This window comes from Stegastes partitus, unplaced genomic scaffold (assembly GCF_000690725.1).
Source record: "Stegastes partitus isolate 25-593 unplaced genomic scaffold, Stegastes_partitus-1.0.2 Scaffold163, whole genome shotgun sequence".
In the NCBI taxonomy this organism is placed as follows: Eukaryota; Metazoa; Chordata; class Actinopteri; family Pomacentridae; genus Stegastes; species Stegastes partitus.
The window spans coordinates 21,268-34,307 of NW_007577894.1; the positions used below are offsets into that span (position 1 = coordinate 21,268).

The 13,040-nt window shown below is 42.4% G+C and overlaps 1 protein-coding gene across 1 annotated transcript; it reads left to right on the forward strand.

The window, feature by feature from the left end:
- Positions 1-2,799: 2,799 nt before the first annotated feature.
- znf503 (zinc finger protein 503) lies at positions 2,800-5,677 on the forward strand. The gene is made up of 2 exons (XM_008279525.1): positions 2,800-3,409; positions 3,749-5,677. Exons 1-2 carry the CDS (start codon positions 3,155-3,157, stop codon positions 5,177-5,179), a joined length of 1,686 nt encoding a protein of 561 aa, XP_008277747.1. The 5' UTR covers positions 2,800-3,154; the 3' UTR covers positions 5,180-5,677.
- The last annotated feature ends 7,363 nt before the right edge of the window (positions 5,678-13,040 follow it).

Sequence of the window (13,040 nt, forward strand, 5' to 3'; positions counted from 1 at the left end):
GTGTCTGGTGCAGAAGCCCCATTCGTCATACGGACAATAAAGAGGGTTTTCGCCTGACAGTGAAAATTTATGGTTGCCCTTCTTTGCCCTAATAACTCACATATTGTGTCACGGACTGACATCCCTTGCAGAAAACAGCAAGCCTGTTATCAATCACACATCTTTGCATATTGTGAAATGTCTCCCCCCCTCTCCTCCTCCACCCTCCTCCTCCTCCTCCCTTCTTTTCTGCCAGAAAAGAAAAAAAAAGCTGAAAACATTTGGAGCAATCCGCTGACTTTTTCTCCTCTCTTAGAAACTAAATTAAAAAGAGGTGTTTTATTAATCTGGATCTGCTCTTATTTATTTTTAACACATGATCCCAGAATTATGACTTGTGCTGCTAGAGAAGAAAATCAGCCAGTTGCTTGTGTTTTTATTTATTGCTACACCTTTTCTTTCAAAGCTGCCACGCGTTCCAGTGGAAGAAGCTGATTTTTAATTTCTGTTTGCAGAAAAGTGGCTGATTTTTATTCTTGTGTAAGTTTTATTTGTAAATTGCTGCAGCAAATTCTGCTTTTTTTTAACCATGCGGATTTAATGTTTTATTCTATTTTATTCACTCTTCGCCCCCAGATCGCCTTTGCAGGAGATTTTTTTGGACTCAAGCACCAATATTTTTTTTTTATTTTTGTTTTTCTCATATTTTTTTGGCCCCCTTCAACTGTCCACTCCAGGTTTTCTTGCTCTCCAAGTTGACCTGTCAAGCAGATTACCACAGAAAGAGATTAATGGCAGAGGCGGGTTGCAATAATAATCGTTTTGTTTGATGTGACAACTTTGATAGGCGTTGATTTACTTACAAACTGATAGGCTTTTAATTGAGCGCCTCCATCCCGATTGAGATGAAAGGGAAAACCACATTGAAAAGCTGCCCGATTGCCCCGGAGCCTCAATACTGATTAGCCATCTCAGTGGTGAATAGTTCAAGGCATTTTAAACTTCTATTCTCAACGGCCCTGACAGACCATTTCTCTTCTTTTCTTTCTCCCAAGTCCGCTTTCTCTACCTCCTTCAAGAAAATAAATCATTTTCATTGTATGTAAATAAAATCGAGCTGACATCAATATATAATGTCTGGATTTTTTTTTCCTTTCTTTTTTGTTCCTCCGTCTTTGTTATTCTTGTTGCAGATGACAGTGAGCCCGAGGCACATGACAGGTTTTAACAACACAATAGCAGATGCGTACAGCCAAAATGGACAAGGTTGTGTGTGGAGAGATCGTCATGTTTACCCGGGTTGTTGCACATTAAAAATTAAATCAAGGTTTACTCTTGCACATTCTGCGAGCTAACCTATTCCAGAACTGTGCTAAATATAAAAAAAGGAATAGAAATATAAAGTAGCAGTTCATTTTTATTTCCCTATGTTTAATTATCTGTTTTTACGCACGGCTTTTTTTTTTTAATTTTTAATTTCATTTGTTAACAACATGCCCTTTTTTTTCCTTTCCTCGTGGCACCGGTGTTTTTCCTCAGGCTTCTTGTTAACACCATAAAAGGCCGATTATAGCAAAAGCAGTTTAGCACCTTAAGCACAAACAGCTTCTCTGTGGAACATGTGAGCCGGACTGTCTGCAAGTTATTAAAGTTTCATCATGTACACCACCTCCGAGGTGTTTTATGAAGAACTCCTTGAGAAAAAAAAAAGTTCCAGACCTTATTTAACAACCGACTGAATGGATGTGAAGTTTAATCCCCCAGTTTTTTAGCCTCTTATTTCCTCACATTGTCTGTGGACCTGCTTGAACGTTGTCGATGCGTCTGAAAAAGGAAAATCTTAACGCCAGACTCGACTTATTTCCTGTGAAAACTTGGTGTCTCTTGCAGAATGTCTCTCTCTCTCCCCCCACATTTGTTCTTTTCCCCGCAGTCACACTTGCATGTAATCAGCCACAATAGCTGACATAAATCAAGCGGTGGATTGACAGCGTCTGACAAATAACTGATTGATTGCGGTGGAGCAGAATTGACACTTGACGGAGGGGTGGAGATAGAAATAGAAGGGCGGTGTATATTATACTGAAAACATGTGACATTCACATCCCTCCATCACTACATTGGTCTATTCCTGTCAACGCTTGTCTGTTTAGGGAATTCAAGCTGAAGCGGTTGGTTTTATGTTTGCCGGTGGACGGGGGGGAAAAAGTCGTGGTGGTGCGTAAAATGCGCGCAGTTGGTGCATTTGCCGGGCTTCAGAGAGTAACAAATAAAACACTTGTTAATGTAACGATGGAGTTGTGAATGTAAAGATGGTAGAATTAGTAGTTTATTAGCAAATTTGTAGTAAAATAAGGGAGGTTGGTGATGTGTGGCAGCACTCAGAGAGATCAGGAAATGAACGTGGCATCAAAGATTTCCAACTTACGCTAGACTAGGATGAAACTATGTATTGTTAACGCTACAAACATGATGTAACTCTACGTAGAACACAAGATCAATACGCCGAATCTCATTTATTTGCCACTAAACTCGATTATATTGAGTATATTAGACGGAATGAATTAAAAGTATAGTTCTCATTTGTACGAGCGCATGGGTTGTCCGCGTTCTCCTCACACTTCTCCTCCATCCTGCAGTGCCCCAAGCCCCCACATCTCCAACAGCGTGAGCGTTCACAGCAACCTAAATATTTATTCCTATCTCCTCCCCCGAGCTGTCAAAATAGAGGCGCTTACAAAGAGGAGAACGTCACATCCCCTTGACCCTCCAATCACCTCAGGGTCCCATTTGATTGGAAGGCGGCAAAGGCTTTAATCTCGGACTAATTCAGCTGCTTTTGAAGTGAAAATTTCTACCAGTTCGTACTTCGGGAGTACAGAGCGAGGACCTGCAGACAGACGCACACAAGGCGCAGCGCTCATGGTGCAAGACGCAGCCACGGATCTGCGATAACCTCGCACGGTCTCCTTCCAGCTGCCGCGCCTTGCTCCTTTATTACCAGGATTACTTATTATTGACGCATTTTACGACTCTTTTTTTTCCTCCCCTCTCTCCCCCTCAGCGAGAAAGGCTCGGTGCTTTCTTTTTTTTCTTTCTTTCTTTCTTTCTTCTTCTTCATTTTCTTAATGAATCTGACGAAAGCATCGCCATTTCATTTCCTGACAATTGGGACATGATCACATCGCCCTCGGCGTCTGCCCTGAAAAATAGTGATATTTGTGTAGCGTGGGAAAGCAGCAGTTCTCGGAATAGCAGCTCAGCGAGCATCAACAAGCCTTTTCTTCACTCCGCACCTCCGTCTGATCCACTACGGCAAGCAAACCGACTTCCCATCAAGGTTTTGAAAATGCTTACCGCACGGTCGGGACACATTTTGCACCCGGAGTATCTGCAGCCTTTGCCTTCTACCCCGGTCAGTCCTATCGAGGTAAGGAGAGCGTTTTTCAATGCGTTTTACTTATTTTGTCTTTGGTTTTGGGAGCGTATTTCTGCTATCCCGTGATACCCGCCGTCCTGTCCTTCCGTGATCCTATTGTTTATATCTGTTCTCTGTCGGACAGTAAAAAGCCTCGCAGTTTGTTTTATATAATCATCTCGACTGTAGTTTTGTTCACGGAAAAGCCGTGCGTAAAATGATTCCACGTAAATGTCGGTTTCGGAATGTCAGAGAATTAAACGGCCGAGTCTGAGTTTGATCGTACAATGAAGCTGCCGGTGTGCGTTTTAATAGCATGTATAAACCTTTGTTTTATCTTTTTATTTGCAGCTCGATGCCAAGAAAAGTCCGTTGGCTCTGCTGGCGCAGACCTGCTCTCAGATCGGCAAACCGGACCCACCGCCCTCCTCCAAATTATCCTCCGTAACATCAAATGGATCTAGTGAGAAGGAATCTAAATCAGGCCCTTTGAAACTGAGTGACATTGGTGTGGATGACAAATCTAGCTTCAAACCTTATTCTAAACCTTCAGATAAGAAGGACTCGTCTTCGGGCGTCTCAGGCGGAGAGAAGTCTGGTTTCCGAGTGCCGAGCGCCACCTGCCAGCCGTTTACGCCGCGGACTGGCAGCCCCAACTCCAGCACTTCAGCCTCTCCTATGCCATCGGAGGGGAAATGTGGGGAAAGGGATGAAAAGAAAGAGTCTGATTGTAATAAAAATGGCACTACGGACGGCTCTGGCACCACTAGCCACAGTAGGATAAGCGTGAGTTGTGGTGGAATTAACGTGGAGGTGAACCAACACCAGGAGACGACGCCTGGCACTAAAACCACCTCGTCTTCGGAGTCCTCATCTGTAACTTCTGTATCCTCCGCATCCGTTCTCGGGTCAGGACTTGTGGCGCCGGTTTCTCCGTACAAACCGGGACAGACAGTTTTCCCTTTGCCTCCTGCTGGTATGACCTACCCAGGTAGCTTGGCTGGGGCCTATGCTGGTTACCCTCAGCACTTCTTGCCCCACGGAGGGAGCTTGGTAAACGCACAGCTGGCTAGTTCACTGGGCTGCAGTAAGGCTGGATCCAGCCCCCTGGCTGGAGCTTCTCCACCGTCCATCATGTCAGCCAGCCTGTGCAGAGACCCTTACTGCCTCAGTTACCATTGTGCCAGTCACTTAGCGGGCGCAGCCAGTGCCTCCTGCACGCACGACTCTGCAGCTGCAGCTGCCGCTAACGCCCTCAAGTCCAGCTACCCACTAATGTACCCGACACACCCCATACATGGCGTCCATTCCTCGGCGCCATCGTTTAGCGGACACCCCCTGTACCCGTACGGTTTCATGCTCCCCAACGACCCTCTGCCCCACGTTTGTAACTGGGTGTCTGCAAATGGACCGTGCGACAAGCGTTTCTCCACCTCGGAAGAGCTCCTGAATCACCTGAGGACACACACTGCTTTTACCGGGGCGGAGAAGTTAATATCTGGGTATCCCGGCTCTTCATCTCTGGCCAGCGCTGCAGCAGCGGCCATGGCCTGCCATATGCACATGCCACCGTCAGGAGCCCCCGGGAGTCCCGGGACTTTGGCTCTAAGGAGCCCGCATCACGCGTTAGGACTCAGCAGCCGCTACCATCCGTACTCCAAAAGCCCCCTCCCGACCCCCGGAGCCCCTGTCCCCGTCCCCGCAGCCACCGGCCCCTACTACTCCCCTTACGCACTGTACGGCCAGAGACTCACCACAGCATCAGCGCTTGGATACCAGTGAGGAGAGAGAGAGGAGGGAAAAAAAAGACTTTGAAAAGTTTATAGTACTAAGAATGCAAATATAAAGACTTTTATATTAACTGCGCTAAACTTATGGGCGGGATCCGTGGACTTCAACTGTATTTATTTATATGTCGGCTTAAAAGCAGGCGGTAATAGCTGCAAATGGAAAATATCTGAGCAACTCAAAAAGTGCATTATGTTGAAACCGAACTCTATAGGTAAAGTGAAAACACACATATGTTAGAGTACTAATTAAAGTAGGGGTCTTCATTTCGATGTTAATTTGAAATTGCTATGATTGTATTTGTTCTTATTTAATGTCTCATCGAGAAGGAAAAAAAAAAAAGATAATTTACATGCATGTTTGTTTCTTAAATTTCAGAAATTGTCCACATTTTAAATTGCCGTTATTTTTCAGGTGTACACCATGGAAAAGAGAATTGGTATTTTTTTGTATGTATTCTGGAAAAAAAATAAGAAACAATTCTGTTCCATATCTCCGTGTGCCTCATTTTCTGAAACATTATTCATTTTAAAGGTGACGGTCAGATTTATTTTCTAACGATATTAAAAAAAAAAAAAAAAAAGGCCTGTTAAATTATTGGGATGAAGAAAAGCGTAACTGATCTTTTCGGCCTTAAAGAATTCACAGACTGTCATAGACGCAATTAATCACTACATGAGGGTCATTTAATTTGCGTTTCTTTCTTTTTCTTTCTCTCCTTTACACCAAACAAACTCTTGAGAAGCTTTAAAACTTAAATGCAGCTTGAATGGAAGTGTGTGTGAGAGTGTGTGTGTGTGTGTGTGAGCACAAAGTTAAACGGACTTTAGTAAGTAAGTGGATTTGTGTTGGAGGTTTTAGTTTGCTGGTGGGTGTAATCTGTCAATACTTTGTTTAAGAAGGTTTGACTTTTTTTTTTTTTTTTTTGGAACTCTTTAGATGTTCAGTTGTATTTTGTTTTTGAGTACTGTGTCAACAAGCGACATAATTACTTTTTTTTTTTTTGGAGAGTTGCGTAAAATGTGTGAAAAAAACAGCAGATTTTTCCTCTGGTTAAAAAAAAAAACACGAGCACACGAATTTTAAATTGCGAAATTAATATGGATATATTTAAACACACGTGTATTTAAAAAAAAAATATTTTGCAACATTGAAGGAAAGACGGACTTCTGAAGTGAATCATTTGTTGGTTGCCAGGTTTGATGCACTAGAGTTTCCACAAGCGTTTTACACTATTGGGTCATTTTTAAAAATCTTATTATTATTTATTTCTGATAAGGCTGAGCTGATCCAGGATGGTGGACGTTTAGATCTTTTTAACTGCTTTATTTTCTGATTGGATGATCATTACCAGGATGCTGCTATTTTTTATTTGCGTTGGATAATCTCCTCCACCTGTGAATCTAATTGTACACAGCACTACATTTGTGATTAAAAAAAAAAAAAAAAAAAGAAAAGATCTGACTCGTGCAAAAGTTGTGGGGATTTTCATGCAGGAACTCGCAACTTGTGGTTTGAATTTGCAAAAGGCCAAGCGCAGGAAATACTTTCACATTTTTAAATAGCGTCCCAGGAATTAATAAAATAAGAACATTTATGTAGTTGATTTTCCCCCCTTAAAGATAACGGCAGTGTGGTCACAGATGATGCTTTTAAAGACATTAAGGAAAAATCAGTTGCATGTTTGAGCTGAAACTTTCAGATGAAAATCGGGTGGATATCTGACTTCACACAGAATTAATTGTCTGCAGTGTCATGGCTTTAAATTGACCAAAAAAAAGGGACTTAATGTGTTTTTTTGTCCACTCTTAAACACTGATGTTATCTTTCATGTCCCTTACACAATTATCATTATAACTGAGAATATCTCCTCAGCTATTCTGTGGCTTGTCTATCTCACAGCAGTTAGTCAGTCACACACACACACTAAAAAAAAAAAAAAAAAGTCTGGTAGTGTGTATAAGGCCCACACGCGTCCTAAACTGATGTAATGACGGTGAAAGGGAGCAATTTCCATTTTTACCCACATCATGGTGGCTGTGCTCGGAGGTCCCCGGTGGAAGGCAATTTATCATGTGCCCCTCCCCCTGGCCCTGTCACTGGAGGAACAGGCAGGCACATGTGTGCATGAATTACCAAAGCCTCCCACCCTCCCCTGCCCTCCCCTCTCTCACTGTGGAGATTTGACACAGAGGAGAGGGAACATGGGGGGATTAGAGTATGCCGGAGTATTAAAGTGCATATTCACTTTGTCCATCAAGGCCTAAAAGAAAAAAGAAGAAAAAAAAAGTGCTTAGGTGTGCAGAGAGAAAACATGAGCAGCAGCGTATTAGTACATGTAGAGATCTGATACTGGAGGTGTGTTTTTGTCATTGTTGCTTTATTTGATTTGTTGCTGATTTAACAGTGATCTCGTTAACCGGATGGATCACAAGAGTTTATGACAGGCTCAGTGTATAGGTCAAGGGGGTTCTTGTGGTTAAAGGGCTACCAGATGAAAAATGGAAAACAGTGAAGCAGCAGGAATAAAAAGTTTGCTCTCTAACTTTTGGTATTTCCACTTTGAAGGCAATCTAAGGTGGATGCAAGTGTTAAAAAAATGACGACAAGCTCCATGTTGAAATTCTAAAGACCCTAACCCTTGAATCCTCATGCTCGTCTCGGCTCCAAAAAAAAAGTAGCATCAATGTTAGCCGCATTCTCACAGGACAAAAACAGCCGCCCGAATATTCCGAGAATGCAAACGGTATGAAAGACACGTTTTCTTTTAAAACTACGCCGTTCCTCCTCAGACTTCTGGCCAGGACGTAAAGCAGCCATTTTAGATTCTTGGGACATGCTCGCATCCTCGATGAGAGAGACAGAAAAGCCAGCGACACTGCAGGAAACCTGGCAGGACATCTGGCAACAAGGGGGGGAGCCCAGGACGTGACTCACACACCTAACCCCATATTCAAGCGTACTGAATTACCAGCACTAAAGCTGTCATTAGTGGGTGTGTGGCACAATATAAAGACATGCCGTCGTCTACAGTGGCAAGTCTATAGTTTGGGTAACAGCTGTGTCAATAAGGAGAAGCTGCTATAATGTTCAACCCCATGCCAGACATAAGTCAAAAAGAGATTATTAACTTTTATGTGTGTGTGGTCATTTTATCAGGCTGTGATTACAATATAAAAGCTCTCTGTGATGGGGAAAAAGGAGACCTATCAATAATAGCTTTGTTTGCGCTGTTTACTTTATGGGTACTTGATATTTCTTACTCGCAGTTATGTTTTACAAGTATAGATTGCTACTTTTCAAATACACTTTGATTATACATCTGCTTGTCAGGTATCACAGACGCCGGCGTTTGCAGCCGCCTCTCCGTTGCCGGTCTGGCACCTATAGCTCATGCACACCTTAGCACTCCGATCGCAGTAAAAAACGTGGGCTTAGCCGGAGCACTCGGCTGTCATTATCTCGGCGTGTGATTTATGGTGATACAGGCTGTTGAGGTGTCCACAGCTTTGAGATTGTAGTAATGAAGCCATAAAGTGAGCAGCGTGAAACAAAGCAGAAACTCGGCGGTCGTAAACAGATCTGCTGCTTCGGGCAAATCCATACAAAATCTGACTGAGATTTAAAAAGAAGAAGAAGAAGAAGAAGAAAATCAACATTGTCATTGGTCACGTGTCGTATCCATCAACACTAAAGCAGCCCTTTCTGACAGACTGATCCTCCAATGCAGTCCCCAACTGAGCGCCGTAATAGAGGTAATTTGGTTCTCAAAAATCTGTGCCAAGGCAGACAGGAATCCCTCCCAGCTCTTCTACATGTGGTTACCCTTCTCATTGATTTACAAATGCAAAGTGCTCATCCAGGTGATGTGAGAGAAGTGGCAGTGTTGATCTATCTGTGCCACTCAGATCTCTAACCAGTGAGACACTTTCTTGTGCTTAGACAGCCTAATTGAGGTCATTTCTGTCCGCTTTGGGCTCTGCAGTGCGCTGGGGTGTTTTAGTGTTCAGATAATTTGCCCATTTTCTGATTCTGACAAAGAATATTTTATGGAAATGCACCCTTATTCCCGGCACCTTAATGGAGTATGTTGGAGTAGCATGCGAGCTGATGAGGTTGTTGTCTGTCACTGATAAATGTAAAAAGCAGGGAAAATGTCAGGGATGGGCTCGACTCCAAAGGGCTCTTTGCCTTCATTTGAAATCAGCGGTGCCTAAGCACCGTGTCTTTAGGGCGTTACGGCGCACAATCACAAGGTTATTCTAATTGTTTGAAGCTGTGCGGATACAGCATAAGACAGCATGTGTCTTCGTGTGGAGCTACCCGGTGGACTATCAAAGAGCGAGTCCTCCATCTTAATTTGAGATAAAGGCATTTGCTTTCCAAGTTTTTTTTTTTGACAGGTTGAGGTTTCACTGTACCGCATAATTGCTGTCTTCTGCTGTTCTCTCCCTTCTATGAGTAAACCCTCATGGTCTTATATGACAGTGAGTACATGATGTCATTTCCATGGGCCACCAATTACCATGACTCACATGCTTACTAACTGCGTAAATCTAGGTCTTATGTTTTATTGGATGAAGATATAATGATTAGTCAATACTCTTCCATTTGGTGTTTCTTCCAGGGAATGTCCACGACTTAGACAACTGGAATAAACAGCATTTATAATGTCACAGTTGATTACTCTATGTAAATCAAACTGCGGCTGTTTATGTTGGGCCTACTTTATGATTTACTGCGCGTACGTATACTGGATCATCCAAAGCAGCAACACAAGCTTGTAATAGAAGCACCCAAAACGGAGTCTTTGACTTGTAATTTTGGGTCAATCATTTTGATGCCATGTGGTAATTATACGTCTAGGCACCATCGCCACCTCTGCTGTAAAGGGTTTAGGCGCCTTTTGTAGTGTGATCAGCTGACTGGTTGACTTACTAATGGGATGGGATGTTTATATGCACATCCATGCTCCGTGTTGGACTAAGCAAAAATAATCTAATTAAATGTAGAGTAGAGTGTAAACACCCTAAAGTCCTTCTCTGTTGGAGTACTAATTTCAAAATAATGGCTAAAATAAAATAAAAAAATCATACAATGGAACTGAAAAAATAACAACAAAAATCTATTTTAAATGTAGAATTTCTGTTACCTATCAGACAGGATGTTTAAAAATACTAATGTGATGCAGTAAAAATAACTGACATATCAAATAAAATAAAAATGTAATCTCAAACAGATGTTGCATTTGCAAACATGACAAATAAAATTGTACAAAAAAATATATAATTAATGCAATATGCAATTAAAGACAAAGCTATTACATATAACAAATCATAAACCGTCTAAAAAAAATAAATTCTCAAAAAAAAAAAAAATAACACTGACATGTTTGCAAGGAAGATGTGACAGGAGTGACTGTGAATCAAGGAATTTGTTGCTCTTACTTTGAAAATTCAGGCCAAACATCAGACTTTGTGCAGACGCTAGTTAGCTTGAGGACAAAGCAAACCAAGTTCTGGTTGCTGATTATCACAAACATAAGATACTCTTGAACGGGTAAGTGCTTTTTACCATGTATGAGCTTTTCTTTTTTCATTTTGTTTTCCATCGTGGCAGCGGGTGAGATAGCATTTTCACCAACCAACAGTAGCCTCAGTAAATCATAGTTCTGTGCAGCCACTGCATGTATCGGGCTTTGAGGAAAAGTGTGACTACTTGCCTTTATGACCTTTTTCTTTGGCGGAAAATCTTGCCCCATATGTGTCGCCATTGCTTGATCCGCCTACACACGAAAACTATTGGCTGCGTGCAACAAGCTCGAGTACACTCTCAGAGGAATTTTTCAAAGAAGCTAACAAACTGAAGTGGGCGTAGACCGAGGCAGTTGAAGGAAAGTGGATACGACCAAAAGTTGCATTACAAAACTTCATCACATTTCTGGCAGTGATGCCTGCGGGGATTGGTTGTCGGTGGTGTGGAGCGGCTAACTTTCCCTCACATTTGTGTTTTCTAGAATACCCGAGTCCTTTGACCTCTAACGAAGCATTGTGTTAAAATAAGACATGAAGAAACTGAACCTTGGTTGATAATTTCAAATCAACTTCTAATAATCAGAAGGTAAAGGAGACATGATGCCATGATGACATTGAGTCAAATTATGGATTTCTCTGGACACATTTGGGATAATCCAAGAAAACAAGTCAATACATTGGTCTAGTAATTTCTAGTCAATTTAATGTAGAAATGCCATATACTATACCTTTAAGTAACATTATTAACAACTGTGTCCTTTCCAATGGTGCAGAGTTTCTCTTTTTATACCAAGAAAAGCACAAGTGAAACTAATTTCTTTAACATTTACATTAAAGTGTCCCAGTAAGCTGTGACAGGGAGCAAGTTTACACAATACTGGGAACCTGGAAGAACCAAACCTAAATGGAATGCAGTTGTTTTGGATGCCAAAAGGGGTGTTATCAGTATTAAATGACAAACTAAGATACCATATTTGGTTGGCATACTTGCTATATGGGGCTGCAAGGTGTCGTGGTAGTTAGCACTGTTGCCGTAGGAAGGTCGCCGGTTCGCGTCCTGGTGAAGACACCCAGGATCTTTCTGCGAGGGGTTTGCATGTTCTCCCCGTGCAGCGTGGATTCTCTCCGGGTTCTCCGGGTTCTCCTGGTTCTCCGACTTCCTCCTACACAGTCCAAAAACATGTTGAGGTTAAGTGGTGATTCTAAATTGTCCGTAGGTGTGAATGTGAGTGTCCCCTGCCTTCACCCTAAGTCATCTGGGATAGGCTCCAGCCCCCCCGTGACCCTAGTGAGGACTAAGCGGTGTATAGATAATGGATGGATGGATGGATGGATGGATACTTGCTATATGGCTAGAACCACTTTCTCAGACAAATCAAGGTAAAATCAGAGTGCGGTTCTGCCTGAGAGGTTTGCACATATCTCCCACAGGACGGTGACATTTGAAACCAAGTTCTATCCAAACTGGTGGCTACTACTTACTTAAATAAGGCAACGCTCACCAATGTGGTTATCTTTTGCCTCCATTGCACACATTGAGCAGAATTTCCCAACCTCAGCAGCTTTTATTCCGAACATAATCACTCACAAACCTGTAAAAGAACCATATGGGGGCATTAATAGTTCTTTGTGGATATGGTGATACTCCATAGGACCATTATCCAATTTAAAGAACACTGAAGACCCAGGACTTACTGTATGAAAAAAAAAAAAAAAGAGGAAGTGTACACTACTCTATGATATCCTCCAGAGTTTCCTGGTTGGAGCCAAGTGCGAAAAAAAAAAACTGTAATATATAACACTTATGTGATTTATGAGAGCTATGTTTATCACGTTGATATAAACTATTCAACTATTACCAGCTTCCACATTACTCCGGCAATTCATTCACGTCAGCAGACCAAACAATCCCCAGCTTCCCCCCCCTCCAACTCTGCACCGCCAAGCCCAAACCAAACCACTTCTCCCTGCTCTGCGCCCATATGACTTCCAATAGAGACTTCTCTAAGGAAATAAGAGGAAAAAAAGGGGGACATTTCTCAACTCATCCACATGCAGTAAGTGATGATGCTGCGATGTATCACACATTGATCTGAGGCATTTGGGGGAGCGGAGCGTATTAAGAAGGGAGCGCAGTAGACTAATGGGCCTGACTGGGAGACAAATTGGGCCAGACGTACAGCAACACAGCCCCAGGAAATATGGGGGCTCGCATCACTTTTATTGCTTTAATGCATTTTAGTGTTAACTGTGAAATTGAACCTCAAATCACCTGCAATCCATTTGTTTTTTTCCCCTCCCCGCCCTGTTTTTTTTTGTTG

Coding starts and splice junctions, on each gene's coding strand:
- znf503 (XM_008279525.1), top strand. CDS start 3,155: ATGATCACATCGCCCTCGGCGTCTGCCCTGAAAAATAGTGATATTTGT. Junction 3,410..3,748: donor CCCCGGTCAGTCCTATCGAG/GTAAGGAGAGCG, acceptor TTTTATTTGCAG/CTCGATGCCAAGAAAAGTCC.